Source organism: Glycine max, chromosome 13, assembly GCF_000004515.6.
Source record: "Glycine max cultivar Williams 82 chromosome 13, Glycine_max_v4.0, whole genome shotgun sequence".
NCBI lineage: Eukaryota > Viridiplantae > Streptophyta > Magnoliopsida > Fabales > Fabaceae > Glycine > Glycine max.
The window spans coordinates 10,048,989-10,068,633 of NC_038249.2; the positions used below are offsets into that span (position 1 = coordinate 10,048,989).

Consider the following 19,645-nt stretch of genomic DNA (forward strand, 5'->3'; position numbering starts at 1 on the left):
ATTCTGCACTTGATTTTTTTTAATCCGTTCAGTGAATGACTCTGCGGGTGTTTGAAAGAGTTTCTTCCATTCTCAATTTAGTTTACAAAAATAAATTGACCTTTCTGTAAGCTTTTTTTCGGCTGATTTCCAAGTTTCCATAAGTTTCACGGTTAAGTTTATGAATACGTTCTCACGAACTTTTTAATTATTTTTAATTTTTATATATTTTACTTTTAACTTTGTTTTCCTAAAGTCATGAGTGGAATCACTTCTGCCTTATGTCTTAATCTTTTATTCCATTTTTTTATTTGACAATTAATTTATTTAAAACGACTTCAATTAAATTAAAAAAATGAAAATGGTGTTTTAAACCACAAACTTCTTTAGTAAAGTCATGGGTCAAAATACGACTTACTCATTTATGTATTTTTTTCCAAAAAATTTACCCTCCCGTAATTTTGAATAAAAACTACCCTTTTGTAAAAAATCCGACCAGGGAAAAATAGTGTTATCGGGGAAAAATGGAGACTTGGGCATAAATTTCTACTCAAAATTTGACAAAATCAAAAGAACTATTTTAAAACAGTACGAATCATTGAATCTGTTAAATCATTAAATTTTTCACTAATTTGTTGAGTCAATTTTTGTCTAGTTTTCTTTGTTCTTAATCGATTTTTCTGGTCAGATCGACGACCCCATCTAGAAATCTAGAAATTGTTATAAAAATTTAACCATCTTCCCCTGGATAGTTTCTTCCACTCTGAATAATTCTATATAAATATAAATAATAGTGAATTATACTATACACACAAAAGCTAGCGTACCACTTGATCTTGTATTAAAAACTATGCATTGCCACTCAACTTTTTCGCACAAATTCACATACACTCCTACAGGTAACACATTTATTGTATTCTTATAGTTTATTTCTTCAAGTTTCCCTCATACAACCCAGAAGAAAAAATGGCACAAGCTTTACACATTCATTTACATACAATCCATAAAAGGATAATGGGCAAAAAAGAACTGACCCTTTTACCATTTTAGGATGCAGTTGGAGGCTATTGCTTCCTGCACTCCCTTTTTGCCTTCCAAAATGGTCAATTCAGAATGTAAAATTACATTCCCAAATGCACTCCCTTTTTTGGCTTCTGGAATGACCAATCTGGAAAGAGTGCAGGAAGCAACTTGGGAAGTGCAGGAAACAGTAGCAGTTGGATTGATTTACGTTATGGGCCAATTTACATAGAAGTTTATTTTACTTTCAGGAACCAGTGCATTTCAGTAATCAGTATTCTCCAGCACAAAGTCTTTCTGCAATTACTAATCTATTGGATCTGCAACAAGTTATCATTATTACACTATCACATTAACATAACTATTACGTGACCTATACATCCTAATCAACTTTGTTGAGCATTGAGCTGCTGAACAGTATACAACATGAAATTTCCTATGTCAACAGAAATTCAGATAATCAAACATTACTAACGTGTTCGGTTGCACGTTGTCGATGTGACTTTCCATCTTTAACCAGAAGCTAATAGTTATAGCTTTCACGTTTTTGGGCAAAATTGACGAGATTCTTAATTTTTGACGAGTTTCCAAACATGCACTACATTGGAACATTAACATAACTTTCACACTTGTTGTGTACATTTACTGGTTTTCATCCTTTTCACCAACCATATAACGATTTTGAGTGGCACTCAGGCCAGATGAGTGAAGTTGCTTTCTCTTCTTAACAAGACGTGATGCAGTTTTCCTATCATCTTGAGCTTCCTCATAATCAGGCTGCACAAAACAATAAACTTTGTTTAGAGTCCATCTGAAAATGGATGGAAAGTTACATCCTTTAGTGATTCGGCTTAAGCTTCAGAAGAAAACGTGCATATACCAGTGGCAAGAACCCAGCTTTCCCAACAATCTCACAAGCCCAAAATTAAAATGTGATAAAAGTTGTCATTTAGTTCTGCTAATTAAAATATTGAAGTTGGGATCAATCAGTGATTTTAGGTTTCCGCAAATACAACCTGCTCTTTCAGACTGAGTGAAGAGAAAAGAGAGAGAAAATGTAGAGAAAGAGAACTGATACTATTAAACCTGAAAGTTAGTTACAGAGTTAGTTACAAGGGAGTATTTATAGGCCTCTAATGCTTCAAACTAAGTTTGTTAATAGACTAACAGCCTGATACTAGTGAGGTGCTATTAGCAAAAGCTAATAGCCCTTGCAAACTGTTTTCACAATTATTCTTACATATACTCTAATACCCCCCCTCAAACTCAAGGGGAAGAGTTTTCAGAGGAAAAACTCTTCACATTGAGTTTGCCACTGAGAACTTCAAATCTTGATGAAGAAAGAGGCTTGGTCAGCACATCTGACCACTGATCCAGAGCTGGGATGTGTCAGACTGAAAGCTGCTTGGCCGGAACCTTTTCCCTAACAAAAAAGATATCGATTTCCATATGTTTCATGCGACTGTGGAACACAGAATTATGAACAATGGATACAACACTTTGATTGTCACAATAAAGAACAAGAGTAGTGAAGGGAACTCGCAATTCTGTTAAAAGAGCTTGAATCCTTGTCAATTTAGTAGAAGTTTGAGTCAAGTTGCGATACTCAGTTTCAGTATTGGACCTCGCTGTGACATTTTGCTTGCAAAACCACCATGATATCAAGTTTGGGCCAAGAAAGATGGCAGCCCCTGAGGTGGAACGCCTATCATCCACATCAGATGCCCAATCAGCATCACATAATGCATAAAAAGCCAAGGGTTTCGCAATAGAAGCAGGCTGAAGTAAACCATGAGACAATGTACCCTTGAGATACCTTAAGATCCTTTTAACCACTACCCAATGAGAGTCTAGAGGACTAGCCATAAATTGACAAACTTTATTAACAGCAAAACTGATTTCAGGTCTAATGAGAGTAGCATATTGCAGAGCATCCACTACTGATCTGTAGAGAGTTGGGTCATGAAACAAATCAGCATCATGTCTGGATAGCTTATAATTAGAAACCATGGAGAGGAAATAGAATATGCTTTAGCCATTTGAGTTTTGTGAAGTAAGTCATGAATATATTTGCTTTGAGTCATTAGTATAGAATTATTAGGAAGGTATTTGATCTCTAGTCCCCAAAAATAATCCAAATGACCCAGTTTCTAAAGAGAGAAGGTAGTGTTTAGTTTGAAAGTTAGTAGCTGAATAAGAAACAAAACTGCTTGTGATGATGATATCATCCACATAGACTAGAAGTTAGACAGTATGCTCCTGATGTGTGTAGATGAACAGAGAATATTTCAACCTGTCAAACCAGTGCCTTGGGGCTTGTTTTAAGCCATAGAGAGCCTTATTAAGCTTGCAGACTAGGGATTTATCTGCAACCTCAAAATCATGAGGCTGTGTCATAAATACTGATTCCTCAAGAAATCTATTAAGAAAAACATTGTTGAAATCAAGCTGAAATAACTCCCACCCTTTAGAAAGAGCAAGAGTGAGAACAACACAAATTGTAACAGACTTGACCACAAGAGAAAATGTCTCATAAGTCAAAACCATGAACATGATGAAAACCCTTAGCAACCAGCCTGGCTTTAAACCTGTTGATAGAACCATCAACATATTCTTTTACTCTGAAAACCCATTTGCACCCAATAGCTTGTCTATTAGAAGGTAGGGGGACTAAGTCCCAAGTTCTGTTTTTCAGTAAAGCATCATACTCTTGTTGCATAGCTGCAAACAAATCTGAATTTTTCCAGGGCCTATTTAACAGTCTTGGGTTCATGAGCAAGAAATAATGAAGGATGGAATCTAGGATTGTGAATTCCAGACTTGGACCTAGTTTCCATAGGATGAGTGTTAACAGGAATTGAAGTTGGTGCTGGAACAGACTCACTGTGAGACCTGGCATTTGATGATTGAGGATGGACAGAAGTAGACTTAGATGAGGGGTTGATTGGAGACAGGAGAAAAACCAGGAGGAATAGAGGGAGCAAAGGGTGAGTGGAAGGGAGACAGTTGAGAAGGTTGGGATGTAGGAATTACAGAGGGGGAGACAGGTTAGGATTAAGGTTGAAATAGGAATCAAGGTTCTGTACTGAGCTAGAAGAAGAGGGAAATGGGTCAGAATAAGGAAACCTCAGCTCATTGAACAAAACATCTTTGAAAATATTAATTTTGCTAGTTGAAGACAAACATTTGTAACCTTTATGAGATGAGGAATACCCCAAAAAACAAACACTCTTGAGAACGAAAATGAAGTTTGAGTATGATAAGGTCTCAATAAGGGAAAGTAGGCACAACCAAAAGTTTTAAGAAATTAGAAATCAAGATCCTTGTTGAAAAGAGTGACAAAAGGAATAACAACGTTAAGGAAAGCAGTAGGAAGTCTATTAATTAGATAGACAACATTAGTAAAAGCTTAGTCCCAAAACTGTAAGGGTTAAGATGCATGATGTAACAAGGTAAGGCCCAGACCAACTATATGCCTGTGTTTCTTTCAACCACACCATTTGATGATGAGTGTGGGGACAAATTAGTCTGTGAGAGATATCATAGAAGGTTAGGAGAGCAGAGAAAGGTCTGTATTCACTACCCCCCAAATCAGATTGAACACTTTTAATTTTAGTATTAAGCTGCAACTCAACCATGGGTTTAAAAGCTTGAAAAACAGAAATAGTTTCAACCTTAGTTTTAATAGGAAATATCCAAGTGTATCTGGAAAAAGCACCAATAAAGGATATATAGTACTTGAAACCAACATAGGAAGTTAAATGAGATGGTCCCCACAAATTTGTGAAAATAACTTCTAGGGGAGAGTACACAGAAGTAGAAGAATGAGATGGTAGTTTGTGTGAGACTTTCCCATACAACAAGAAGCACAAAAATCTGAAATTATTTTATTAGATGAGGAAATATTACAATGGTTGAAGACTAGCTTCATTACATGACTATTGGGATGGCCTAACCTAGCATGCCAAAGGCTAACAGTGCTAGGGGGAGAAACAATAGAAGCTACACTAGAATTTTTATTAACAGTAGGAGCTCTATTAGACAAGCAATTATCTTAAGTAGAAGTTGAGGTTGACAACAGCTAGGGAAAATTATCTTGAAGCTTGATGTTATGAAAAGAATAGAGACTATCAACACCAACAACTCCCTGAAGAAGGACCTTATTGGTCTCTTGAGATTTCACAAGACATAAGTGAAGATGAAATTCAAAGAATACAAAGTTATCTTTAGCAAACTGACTCACACTTAACAAATTTTTAGAAATTGAAGGAACATGTAATAATTTGTGAAGTTTGAAAGTTATGTGAAAGTCATTAGGAGACACAAAAGAGGAGGAACCAGCACTAGAGATACTTAAACCTTCATCATTCCCTATGAAGATTTGGTCAGGTCCATCAAAGTGTGCAAATTGTTTGATATGTCGTGATTCACCAGTCACATGAAGGCTAGCCCTAGAATCTGGAATCTAGGTTGAACTAGCTTGACCATTGCCCTGAGAGGACGAGTTTGTAAGCATAGCACTGGGTTGATTGGATGGTTGAGCAAAAGACTTGGAATTGGGATTAATCCAAGTGTTTGAAGGTCTAGTAGAACCAGACAAATAAGGAATGGGTTGAAGTGTGGCATGATCAAAGAAAGTAAGTGACTCATGAGGTCGAAAGTTCATGTCAGAACAAAAATGACACACATTTGCAGCATGTCCATATTTGAGACAAATTTAACATTGGAAATTGACAAATCGGCCAACACCGCAATTAGAAGGATTTCCATGACCACCATTGTTGTGGCCATACGCTCCCCTAGAGCCACCAGAATCACCAGATTTATATGAATAGGAGTGTGAATAACCTTGAGTATAATTCAAGGATGGAAAACTCAACACTTGAGTGTTTTTGTTGTAGCGAACAAGGCGAGTTTCATGACCGTAAAGTAGAGCTTCAATCTCAGATATGGACGAAATGCGTTTCTTGCTTTCGATAACTGAGATCATCGACGCGTAATCGGACGGGAGACCTTCAAGGAGTGTGTCAACATATTCCTTATGCCGAACTGGAACTCCAACACCGGCAAGTTCATCAACATAGCCTTTGATCTTACGAAGGTATTCATCCATCGATTTACCTTCAAGCGAAACTGCATGCATCGCAGTTCGCAGCTGGCACGCACGAGATTTGGTGTGAAGGCTGAAATGCCCGTGAATCTTCTCCCAAACTTGATAGGAGTGATTTGAGCCAAGAACACGCGAGAGAACAGACTTTGAAAGAGTGGATCGGAGTCAAACAAGAAGCGTTTGGTCCTGAACTTCCCATGCTTCATACTCCGGATTCATGCAATCAACAATTTGATCATCTTCCATGAGATATTGAGGCGGAACAATAGGATTAATGACAAGCCACTGCAGTTTGTGTGATTTGATGATTGGTTCAACATGTCGCCAGTGGAGATAGTTGGAATCGTCGAGCTTCTCGGCGATGGAGTTCGGAAACGAGTGCGAGACGAAACTCTGAGAAGCGGAAGCCATGGATGTTAAAGAAGATCTGGAAAATTGAAAGGGGAGAACTCTATGACAAATTTGCTCTAGATACCATATCAGACTGAGTGAAGAGAAAAGAGAGAGAAAATGTAGAGAAAGAGAACTGATATTATTAAATCTGAAAGTTAGTTACAGAGTTAGTTACAAGGGAATATTTATAGGCCTCTAATCCTTCAAACGAAGTACAAAACAGAATTAACAAATAGGAGCGAAAATCTGTTAATAGACTAACAGCCCTTGCAAACTGTTTTCACAGTTATTCTTACATATACTCTAATATGCTCCAAAGTGTATTTAGCTGCATTTTTTTCTTAAAATTATTTACCACTTTATGAATCCAATTATAATGGAATGCCAATTCTAACTAGTCAATCGTCTGGTTCTTGATGTTGTAAATATAAATACAAGCTCTATACAGGATTATCTAACCTGCGACTGCCAAGCCAGCATCATGAAGACACTAGAAAAAGGAGACTAAGTACTGAATATTATTTTCTGAAAATGAGTGCAAGGTGACTACACGTTCGTATTGGGAGACTAATCTTAATAGTTATAGGTTATAATTATGCTGTCATAATCACAGTTAAAAAGGAAACTAAATTACAAGTAAATAAATCGATACAAATAAAAAGTGAAATAATTAAATATGGAAAGGAAATTATGTGCTCCAACATCGACTAACCTTGAGAGCTAGAGCACGGTCAAAGCTTTCAATAGCATTATCAGGCTCACCAAAATTAAGTTGTGCTCTGCCAAGTGTGACCCATGCCTGGAAGGATCAAGATTGAAATAAATGCATAATTAGAAGACTGTGAAATGAATTAGCATTGCTCTACTTGGCATGACCATTGGTGATTCAAAATAAAACTTTGGCATATTTTTCAGTTTAGACTATATGTCCTACAAATACAATCTGCAAAGGATTTGGTATAAATATAAGCAGTGATCTTATACCAAATTTAACACAGAAATAGCATACAAGCCAACCTAGCATCGAAGAGGGTGAATCAACAAAACATTTGCAGTTCAAGTTAGAGCATTTTCTCTTGTTCACAAGAAAAATATAACAAGGTTCTAGATCTTACAACTTGGAATTGCAATGCTAATTCCTTTACAGCATTGACCACATTCATCACTTACAGGAATAATGTGAGTCGGGTGAAAATGATATTGAATTTCAAATACGTATTCGTACTACTACTAGCTATTTTGGATACACTAAAAAAACAAGGCAAACCAATGATTGTCTCAAATTGCAACCTACATTTGGACATCAAAATGAGGAAGACCAATGTATGCATGAAATAGATTACATATGCACAGGTCAAAGTTTTTCTGAATTTAACAAATTTCTGAAGAGAATCTTTCAAATTCCCCTCACCCATTGTTAAACTATGATTATGTATTTACTTAGACATAATTACAACTTGAAACTACTCAACAAAATTGCAGCACAAAATTAATATACAGAATTATCATGAGTAGGAAGGAATATTGCAGAAGTTACAATGTTAAATTTTACATGGTGAATACAAATATTGTAGTATCATACCTCAGCCCATGATGGGTCCAATTCAGTAGCTCCTGTTATGTAGAGAGCACCATTATCAAATTTCAAGCACTAAACCACTAACAATTTAAGTTATACAACAATCAGCAGCAGCAAAACACAAACAAATAGATTTAGAAATTGGAACAGAACAGTTCTTAATTTGGTACTGAACACAGGGGACTTACTATATTCAAATCACACCTCAGGAAACAATTCAGTTGTTACATTTAGTTTAGTAATTTAAATTATCATCTAATATAGATTAAATAAACATGATTGAGAAGAATAAAGCGCATGGACGCACGAGTAGCAGCCTTTAAAGCATTCCAAGCATCTCCAGTTTCTAGTAAAACTTGGGCCTTTTGTTCATGCACAACTGGAACATCAGGCGCCAACGCAAGAGCAGCTTCCCATTTACCTAGTGCTTCCCGGTACTTCCCATCCTGCAAGAAAGAATATGGAATTAGCCACGCACCGACAGACATACATGACATGGGGAACACACCAAATTTTAATAATTGCACGACAAGAACATGGCATATATGCCTATATATAATTGAAAACTTAGGAAAAGGATAATTTACAATAAATAAATCATATATATGAGTTTCAAGATTACAATAATTTATCTTGTTATATGTCAAATTGTAATGTAGTCAGGGAAAATGAAATTGAGACTTCAAAACAAATCAAATTGATGTCTAGAGGTAAACATATCTAAACTAAATCTCAAAGATTCGGACAGACTAGCACTTGCATAGACTGAGAAAAATCTAGGCAAAATGAGAGTTCTTTTGCTTGATAGTTTCATGACAAAGGGTTGAGATTGTTTTCAACACAAATTCCAAATGTCTTTTATCAAAGTAAGATATTTTTGCCATTCCCTCCACTAAACATAGTTTATCAAGGTTAATACTAAGTCCACATAGAATACCGAAAAGTTATCAAAGTTTTCACGGTTGTTAGCTAGAGAGGACTAATTTGAAAATTTAAAATCCTTTACACTGCAAAAACTTATTAAAAAAATTTAGTAAGACCATAAGGACCCGAGTAATATAATCAACATTATATACATATAAACTTTTAGCACTCAACATTCAGGTTCAGAAAAGCAAAACAAAGCGGAACCACTTTTTCTGCAAAATCATAAATTGAGCAACCCTTGTCTCATTAAATTCATCAATGTTTACAAAATCAATGCAATTGTACTCATATTTACTCACCCCAATTCATAATTCAGTGTTTCCTAAGTCCACCCTTCCCTTCCCCAAAAATAAATAAACAACAGAACCTAAAACAAACCACATGGGTATGTGTAAGAATGAAACATGATACCATAGCAAGCTTGTCTCCTTGAGCTTGAAATTCGTTAGCCAATTGTGTGGCGTCGGGAACATGCGCGCCATCTTCAGCGTCGGTGTTGGAGTGTTGTTGATGATTATGCTCAAAGGGAAGGTCAGTGAAGTGTGACAACGTGGGTAAACAACGTTTCTTCTTCTTGTTCTTCCAAGTCACTTTCATTTTTCACCGCCACTTTTCTCTTCCAACGTTTTTGTTTGTCTGTGTTTGTTATGGCTTCTCTCTTCTCTTCTACCAAATAAACTCTTAATTTTCTTCTTTACACTTTGGGCCTCCGTGTTTGTTTGTAGGGAGTTACTAGGTTATTATTGGGCCATTCTCATTGCTATGGACCCCTATGTCAAGGGATGGATATTTTTCTTATTCCAAAAATATCTTTTCCACATAATTATGATTTGTTGTATAATCACCTATAAAATTCACAAATTTATAACGGAAATGTGTTTTTGTTGTATTATAAAGACAAACAAATTATACAATAAAAATATTTTTATTTTGAATTTTATATGCAAAAACATGTTTTCATCAAAATTTTGTATGCACTCCTGCAATATGACGAAAACACATTTCCGTTCTACGCATATAATGGCTTACAATTAAACCAGTTTTAATTAATTGTTCTTGGTTACTTTGCAACGTACCACATGTACCATTCAGGATATGGACTTCCTGCATTTGAATATAATCTAATGGCTCTCTATAACTGTACACATAAATTATTCAATATTTTTATATAAGTACATGCTTAATATCACAAGGGCTAAGATTTATGTACGTATTCAGAAGACAACTGCAGAGGACCTGATTCATACCATGATAACACAAGGTCTCTCTAGTTAGACTGTTAGTACGTCATATAACTTCTGAAGGATAAAATAATGGCTAGATAGTTAGATATAGAGAGAGAACGCAATCTGTGGTAGGAACAGCTGCAATATGCTCACTCACCAATGCATTCATATTGAATTCATCATTTTTCCTGGTCACTTTAATTTGTTTTACCATCATCTAAATCACAAAGTCTTTTGCAAAACGACCCTTTGTACTTAATGAACATTCCCGCAATTATCATTACATTATTAGAGAGAGAACAAAGTCTTCAAAGTGTAGGACCTAACACGACTCATGTCAAATATGAAACTCTAGGAAAAAAAGAATTTTAATTTTCTTCTCGATCATTATTCGTCATTAGAATTATTTAATTTTATTTTCTTCATTCGTCAAAGAGAATGATTCTCATTAAATATTATTTGATTTTTTTCTCTTCCATTCGTCAAGGAGAATCCTCATCAGATCATTGAGGGTCCTATTGAAAAATGTTATGTAATCTAAGTGTGGAAGAGTGTTAACACTGCATCACACAAGATGAGAGAGAGAAAACGAGCAAATAAAAGTTTAGTAGTTGGACTACATGCTCATCCACCATACCTATTTCAGTCAATGACATTACAATTAACAATGAAGGCATATTTTACGATCTATATAATGATTGTGTTAGGAATTTTATAATTCTTAATTAATTAATTAGTGTGAGTTACATATTATATTCATCATTTATATTAATTATTTATATTTATGGGCTCAATAAAAGTGAACTAATCTGATGAACTTATAAGACTATCATCAGACATTAATATGAGTCTGATAAGCGGAAACCAATTTGGTCCCGTTAGAGAATAATGAGAACTCTAACAGGTTAAAACCTAAAGCAAGGTTGTGATCCCCAATACACTAAAATCAGAAATTATATTCTCCTTCTCCCATCTGACGAAAAATCTAAGGTCCCAAAAGGAAAACGGTGATTTGGTTGAAGAAGAATACACCAACAGTTCATCAGACTCATCAATTCCGCTGCTTATCATGGATCCAGGTATTTTTCACAATCTCTCTTGATAATCTAACGTAATATGTTTCCGGTGATTATTGATATTTTATTAAGATCCCTAAAATTTCAAACAAGTGATATCAGAGTCACCATTATTGTTAGATTATTTTAGAATTAGAGTTATTTGGTTTGTGTTATACCTGTATTTATATTGTTACATGAACTCTAATTTTATTTTGGGATTTTATCTTTGCAATTATAATTATGAATGTAAGTTTGGAAATTTCTTTTTTTCTTTTCGATCACAATATAATAATCATCATATGCGCATTCATGTTTTGCGTTCGAATTCCATGAGAAAAACTATTTTTTTTCTCACTTCAGAATAGTCATCCATTTTTGTTTTTCGTTCACGTGTTTGTTTTTTTTTTTTTATGGCTATTGGTTTTGTTTTCTTATGCATGCCATGACATGATATACATGTGATACATAATCTTTGGCTTTATTATACCATCATAAGAAAACCCCTGTTGTGTATCGTTAAATGCAATTTGGCTTTTGCATTTTATTTTTGTTTTCCTTGTTTTTATTTGTGAATTATGTGTATTAATTGGTGATTCCCATTATGATGTGAACCTGAGTAGGAGCGGATCGCTTGATACAGGCTACGGAGGTTTGGATGACGCCACTTCCGGTGAAGGAAGATAAGTCAGGGTAGACGCCACAAGGATTACCTTGATAAGTCTGAGATTGGTTCAACAAGGAACTCAGAGAGAAACTCTCACCAAATTTTATCAAATGTCAAAAGTTCTCTTATTCAAAACAAAAACCCATACTTATAGTGTAGCTAAACAAAAAGATAAAAATAGACATGGGCCTTTTAAACAGTTTGGGCCAAAATTACAATAAAAATAAATTATAACTAAAAACTTATTTAACTTGGGCCTTCAAATTAGTTTGGGCCTTCAGCAACAATTAATAGTCTTGATAGTGTCTCTGCCTCTGGGCCTTCATCCTTCTCCACTCGGGGGCTTTGTCCTTCTCCACTTGGGCCTTTAGCCTGTATTTGGCCAGTTTCATGATTCTCATCACATTATGTTTTGGTATAAATTCAGAAATTACAAACCCTCAAAATTATTCCTTTTTTTATGTCTGGTAACTTTGATTGAGTTGATTGAAACAATATATTGTCAAAGCAATCTCTATTCCCTAAATTAATTTAATTAAAATTGCATAGATATTAGTATAAAATTATTTATACGAATTGTGCTCAGCCCAAAGGAAGACACAATTTGACCAAATAATTTTGTACTTGTGATAATAAATGTGTGACAATTATAAGGTATTTTCATGTGAATTATAGTCGGTCCAAAGAAAGACTATAATTTGACAGAATTTATTGTCAATATTTGATCATTGCGTTGAGAGTACCAATTACAAATTAATTTCTCTATCAAAAAACTATGAATTAATGTTGTGCTGGGTATCTTGTGATGAGTTTGTTATGTGAACTATTTTGCACATGTCTTGTTTTATATATATATATATATATATATATATATATATATATATATATATATATATATATATATATATATATATATATATATATATGTTGCTAGTGCTGTAGTGCTGCTGCAAATGTATCTGCTCAAGTGAACAATATTCCAATGCTGAATGGGACAAATTTTAAGGTCTGGAAGGAAGCCCTAGAAATTTTTCTCGACTGTATGGATATGGATTTGGCACTGAGAATAGAACGATCCACTTCCACTCCAAAAGCCTCCAATGAGGTATAAATTGAGAGATGAGATCGTTCCAATCGAATGTGCATTATGATCATGAAGCGCTCTATTCCAGAAGCATTTCGGGGCTCTATTTCTGAGGGTGAAAATGCAAAGAAATTTATTGTTGAAATTGAACAGTACTTTGCCAAAAATGAGAAGGCAGAGACGAGTAACCTTTTGGCTAAACTCATCTCCATGAAGTATAAGGGCAAAAGTAATATAAGGGAGTACATAATGGAAATGTCTAACTTGGCATCCAAACTGAAAGCACTTAAGTTAGAGCTTGGTGAAGACCTGCTCGTGCATTTAGTTTTGATCTCACTTCCTGCACACTTTGGGCAATTCAAAGTGAGTTATAACGAAAAATGGTCCCTTAATGAACTTATATCTCACTGTGTGCAAGATGAAGAGGGGCTGCAGAGAGGCAGATCTGAAAGTGCTCATTTAAGCTCCACCACTCAAAATAAGAAAAGAAAGAAAACTAAGGGTATTGTTGAAGGGCCTTCTCAGCAAAAGAAACCAAAGAAGGATGAGGAATTTACCTACTACTTCTGCAAGAAGTCTGGACACATGAAGAAAGAGTGTCCCAAGTATGCCACATGGCATGTAAAGAAAGGTAAATCTCTTGCTTTTATTTGTTTTGAAGTTAATTTAGCTTTTGTACCTAAAGATACATGGTGGGTAGATTTTGGTGCTACTACTCACATAAGTGTAACCATGCAGGGTTGCCTGTGGAGTCGAGTGTCAAGTGATGATGAAAGATTCATATTTGTTGGCGATGATAAAAAGGTTGCGGTGGAGGCTAAGGGACTAAAAGTGAATTTTGGAAAAAATTTGGGACCAAAAACATAATTAACCTTAAACTATTTCTTATCCATGCAGAGAAAACTTTTTGAATCAATCATGGGTTGTTATTGCTCTAAGAAAATTTTGGATATAAAAGAAATCAAACACAAACTTTTTAGTTAAATGAATTATTTCTTCACATGTGAATACAATGAAACCTTATATCACCGCACAAATTATGAGTTCCTTTCATCCTTGTTTTTTACCATGACTCTGAAAATAATATTTTCCTCACACATTTTCACTTTTTTTTATTAAGAGTAAATGATAAATTCAGTTATTGTATTTATATTTTGGTTTGATTTGTCTCTAAAACTATTTTTTTAAAATAAGTTCCTGATATTTTAGGGACAAAATCAATAGTGAAATACAAATTTAGGGATGAAATGGAGTAAAACATGTAATAATGTGATACAAACTACTAAGCTCAAGCCTCAAAATGGGTCATAAATAAGTTCCAACGACGTACCTAATTGGAGCAAAAACAAAATACTTGAAACAAAAAGTTATCCACGTACCTGAAGACGCGTGAGCTGCACGCACCACCCACAAAAGAAAACAACCCACGCATACCCTACGTTGTACAATTGTAGTATTGCACGCTCCATCAATTTGTTTTTTCATTTTCAGTTCTTCATTTTTCTCATTTTAAACCCGATTCCTCTCCAAAGGTTTTCTTGTTTGTTTGTAGTGATTCACAGTCGCATTATATTCCATGTCTCAACTCTACAAATACATGCCACTCCTTGGCCTATGTGCTCTATCTCCACCAAGCTTGTGAAAACTAAGTCCCTTCTTTACTTATTACACCTACAATTTTCATTTCACACACCAACGTGCCATCATGGATTCAGGTTTCTACTTGGTGTCATCACTGAACCACCAAGAAGTAGTCCAAAGCCGTTTCTTCGATCCCTCTTGGCTACAAATGCAACCCCACGTTCCCATGAGCTTTGTTTGGCCCAAAGAGTGCTTAGTGGACGCGAACGAGGAGTTCCACGCTCCAATGGTGGACCTTGGAGGGTTCCTAAGGGGTGATGATGACGAGGCCACAAGCCGAGCCGTTAGGCTCGTGCGCAAGGCGTGCTCGAGCCACGGGTGCTTCCAAGTGATCAACCATGGTGTTGATTCCCGTCTCATCAGGGAAGCATATGATCAAATGGACGCTTTTTTTAAGCTTTCGATTCGTAGAAAAGTGAGTGCTCGAAAGACTCCAGGTTCAGTATGGGGATATTCTGGTGCCCATGCTGATAGGTTCTCCTCCAAATTGCCTTGGAAAGAGACCCTCTCTTTTCCCTTTCATGACAACAATGAGTTAGAGCCGGTTGTTACTAGGTTCTTTAACAACACCTTAGGGGAAGACTTTGAACAAGCTGGGTAAGACTAGTTTGGTTGAATATAATTGTTGGATTTTTTTTTTCAATCCATGGATGTGATTGTTTTTAAATGCACCCACGTATTATTAGAATCTTAATTTATATTTTAACAGAAAAAATGTTAATTAGTATGAAATGATTATTTTCATTATATCCGAACGCTTGCATGGTGCATACACCCGCGCATATATTTTTCTTTTCTTATCACGTCATATACTACCTATTATATTTATATAGCTTGTCTGGTTGTGTGTCACTTCAGGAAAGACTCTTGTTTCATTATCACATTTATATTGAAACTAATTTTTACGGCTTAATCTTTGAGTTGCGATGACGCACAACCAAACATAAACTTATTAATTTTATATATTTTAATTATATATATATTTTACAAAAGGATTCGTGCTTGTAGTGTTGTATTCATAATACATCTTCCTCCCCTTGAAAGATATAAATTTCTAACAGTAATGATTTTCTTAAGAGATTTCTGAGAGAAATTCAAGAAAAACATTTATATTTTCAGAAGCAGTGTATCCCAAACATGAGCTAAAAGTTAATTATTTACATCATGTCATGTACTTTTCGTGTCATATTCTCTTATAAATTGTGGAATGTCATATGCTCTTATAAATTGTGAATATTATAGTACAAACTATATGTAGACTAATTGATCAACTAGTTAAACTAAGTATATATTTTGTTGTGTATTCGACAGAGTGGTATTCCAGAATTATTGTGAAGCCATGAAGCAGTTGGGGATGAAGCTGTTGGAGCTTTTGGCGATTAGCTTGGGAGTGGATAAGTTGCATTATAAGGACTTGTTTGAAGAAGGTTGTTCCGTCATGAGATGCAACTTTTACCCATCATGTCAGCAGCCAAGTCTTGCATTAGGGACTGGACCACATTGTGACCCAACATCTCTCACCATTCTTCACCAAGACCAAGTTGGAGGGCTTGATGTGTTCGCCGACAACACGTGGCAGACCGTTCCACCTCGTCCCGATGCCCTTGTAGTTAACATTGGTGATACTTTCACGGTGCGTAACATTCGTATAAGAGAAATCCAAATAACACATATTTTATTATTAAATAAAATTTCTTAAAAATTCATACAAATTATAGATCTCACATTTTATTCGGTGACTCTCACTCAAAATTTTATAAATTTTAATTAATAATGGAATGTATTAAGATGAAATGTATGTATTAGAAAGTATGTTGCTCATAGCTTTTTAACTTATTGTAACATATGCCTAACAGTTACAATGTTCTTCTATGTTTGCAAATCTTTTTGGCTATCAAATACCGTCGACTGTGGCCTTATTATCTTTTTGCAACGTGACAAACCCATCAATTAAAAGCGCAGATACTTTTGTGCATCAAGTTTGGTTCTCTGTGTTGGATGTCTGACATGATGAGTCTTAATACTGAACTTGCAATGGATTAATAAGAAAATTGTTTTGTCAACATTCAAAAAATTCGTACAAATGGTAAGAGAGTCAAACCTCACGCTCTAGAGCATACTAACTCCATATATATTTTTATATATTTGATACAATTCTTTTTCTTTAACACCTATAATGTGTTATCCTTTTATCCTATATTTTTGGCCAGCAATCTTCATACCCACGGATAAACGTCACTATTATTACGCCATTGTTTTTGTTCCCGGAAACAAGGGGTAGACAGAACAAGAAAGCCATTATTATTTTTCATTTATAACTCTGGAATCAAAAAGCTATGGGTGCCAAAATTATGGTTAGTAAAAGAATTTAATTTTAAGAAACATATATATTGTTTTCACAAAGTCTAGGTTAAGGAACAAACTCAGCGGCAAAAATTAATTATTTTAATATTTGATTAATAATATAAGGTCACCATCAGAAGGAAACGGTTGAGAGTAGAGACTAAAGAAGTTGCAGTTCCAGGTATGTATGGGGAACCCTTAAAATGACAAACTAAGGCCCTTGCAAGTCACGACAAGCAAGAATATGCTCCAATAATCTTGAACAGACACTTTGTATTCCATATATGGAGCTGATGAAAGCAAGTTTTAGATAACATAAGATTCTTCTACCTATAAAAGTTTATTCAATTAATAAGAAATAAACTCATATTTGACAAAAACGTGAGTTTGATTTCGGTTGTTAATATAATAACATTACCTAATTAATGTGTAATTTGTAAGTATTTTTTGAAGTTTGAGATTAGTCCTAATTCTTGGAGAACTTTCACGACTCAACTCACTTAGGGTTCGTTCAGTAGAGAGGAAAGAAATGAAAATAAAGTGATTTATAAAGTTTTAAATTGAAATAAAATGTAAAGTGAGTCACACATAATTTTACTGTTTATTTTTCTTATTTTCTGCTCTCTTTCTGCTCAAATAACTTAAAACTTTTATGCAACATGAGAATCTGGTTAGAAAAGGGTATATCATATCTTAACTTATTTGTTGGTTATTGTTCAGGCATTATCAAATGGGAGATACAAGAGTTGCCTGCACAGGGCAGTGGTTAACAAGTACAAAGAGAGGAGGTCCTTGGCATTCTTTCTGTGCCCCAAAGAGGACAAGGTGGTGAGAGCCCCAGAGGATATTGTGCGTAGGGATGGGACAAAACAGTATCCAGATTTCACATGGTCGAGTTTGCTTGAATTCACACAAAAGTACTACAGAGCCGACGAAGCTACACTGCAGAACTTCACCAAGTGGTTGCTATCCTCCAAACAACAAACCCTTTAGGTTAACCAACAAATAGATTCTGTTCCGCTCCTTTGCTTTTACTAGAGGGTCCAGACGCAGTGCCGCATTAAATTACCCCCTGTTCGTTTCCTACCGTCCAAAACGTGAAAATTTTTATGTAACTTATTCCACTACGTACGGCGTGTTTCAACTTATTGCTAGGAACTTTGTGGTGGATTATATATATAATATCTATGCAACTAACGTTTCTGGTTGACATAATTTAGACACCAATCCTAGAAGATACAAAGAAAATGGTTCAAATGCATTCTAGCTCCCATTTACATATGACCAGTTTTTTTTTTGTTTTTTTTATCATTATATTGGAGTAATTTTCATAAGTCGTGAGTAATTTTCATGGGGGACCGTAATTGCATACATGGTAGACATTTTCTTCCTAACACAATTTATTTCATATTCAAAGACAAATAGAATTCAAACTGTTAAAGACTTAAAGTGATCAACTAAGGCCTTGCAAGTCCCGCATGCAAGAATATGTGTGAATATAATATTGAACACAAACTTGTATTCCATGTGTGGAGGTGATCAATTAGTGTTTTATTTTTCCACTCATAAAAAAAATCATTTGCAACGAGAAATTAATCTTTGTATAGATAGTTTTACATAAAAATATAATAATATTTAATGTTTTAAAACTATATATAAAAAAATTCATTATGTAATAAGTAGGAAAAGTATGTTAGAAAAAAAAATTAAATAACATGTTAATTAAGGGCCTAATCTTGATTTAATAAAATAAAGGGATCTATTGGCAAACATGAGAAGTTAATAAACTTATGTAAAGTTAGTAAACTTCTGATAACTAACTTGATGGAAGTTTATTAATAAAAGACAAAGCGTTCTATCTCTATCATAAGAGTTTTTTCCCTCTAATTAACCATCAAGAACGTGAGAGGAAAAAAAAAGAAAAAAAAAGATAGATTGAGATAAAGAAGATTGAAGAACTTATGTCTTTCATGGATCAAGGTAAGTTCTACTTACTTTCAAATTGTATGAGAGAATCATAAATTCTAAAATCCTTACAATATGTAATAGATTCATTGAATATAAATGTATGGAATCTATAACTAACATGTATTATCAAAGCCATTAGGTTATTGAATTTTTGATTCTCCATTAATGATGTTTCTTCCACACATTGTATGAATCTATTCCAATTGGCAAATTATTCAAATCATTTTTGTTTTCCGTTGTGCATATTATAACTGTTCTCAAGTTTGGAATGCCCTGAATCCAATATCTCTCTCTTATGTACGTCAATTTCATTTCAAAAATTGATCTTAAATTTACTGCAATTTGAAATGGAAATATGCCGAATGCCTTCATATGGTGAATGTAATATATTGTTACCCCATATTAGGATTGCCTTTAAAAATTCGATTTTGGAAATATAAAAAAATTGTTATTCAAAATTGGATCAAGTAAATGAATAGTTACATACTTGTGAAGCAACTTGATTGTAATTGTAGTAATTTGGATTAAATGTATGATAGATTTGTAATCACTAAAGTGGTCAAATCTTTATGTTTTGTTTAATTTTAAATTAGTGAATATTTTATTTCAATAACCCATAGAATGGATGTTAAATTATAGATTATTGGTTTATG

The 19,645-nt window shown here is 34.5% G+C and overlaps 2 protein-coding genes across 3 annotated transcripts; one reads left to right on the forward strand and one right to left on the reverse strand.

Moving 5' to 3' along the window:
• Nucleotides 1–1,296: 1,296 nt before the first annotated feature.
• Nucleotides 1,297–9,696, reverse strand: LOC100305761 (tetratricopeptide repeat-containing protein). Of its 2 annotated transcripts, none has more exons than NM_001249403.2 (5): nucleotides 9,420–9,670; nucleotides 8,389–8,527; nucleotides 8,085–8,116; nucleotides 7,215–7,301; nucleotides 1,297–1,776 (listed from the first exon to the last, which is right to left on the reverse strand). In NM_001249403.2, the coding sequence occupies exons 1-5, from the start codon at nucleotides 9,603–9,605 to the stop codon at nucleotides 1,642–1,644; spliced, it is 579 nt and encodes a 192-aa protein (NP_001236332.2). In that variant the 5' UTR covers nucleotides 9,606–9,670; the 3' UTR covers nucleotides 1,297–1,641. The 2 variants fall into 2 exon arrangements, with proteins under 2 accessions (NP_001236332.2, XP_014620626.1); XM_014765140.3 differs by lacking the exon at nucleotides 1,297–1,776 and adding an exon at nucleotides 2,058–6,536 and having other exon boundaries at nucleotides 9,420–9,696.
• Nucleotides 9,697–14,658: 4,962 nt separating this feature from the next.
• GA20OX5 (gibberellin 20 oxidase 5) lies at nucleotides 14,659–18,385 on the forward strand. The gene is made up of 3 exons (XM_003541925.5): nucleotides 14,659–15,278; nucleotides 15,993–16,314; nucleotides 17,745–18,385. The coding sequence occupies exons 1-3, from the start codon at nucleotides 14,746–14,748 to the stop codon at nucleotides 18,015–18,017; spliced, it is 1,128 nt and encodes a 375-aa protein (XP_003541973.1). The 5' UTR covers nucleotides 14,659–14,745; the 3' UTR covers nucleotides 18,018–18,385.
• The last annotated feature ends 1,260 nt before the right edge of the window (nucleotides 18,386–19,645 follow it).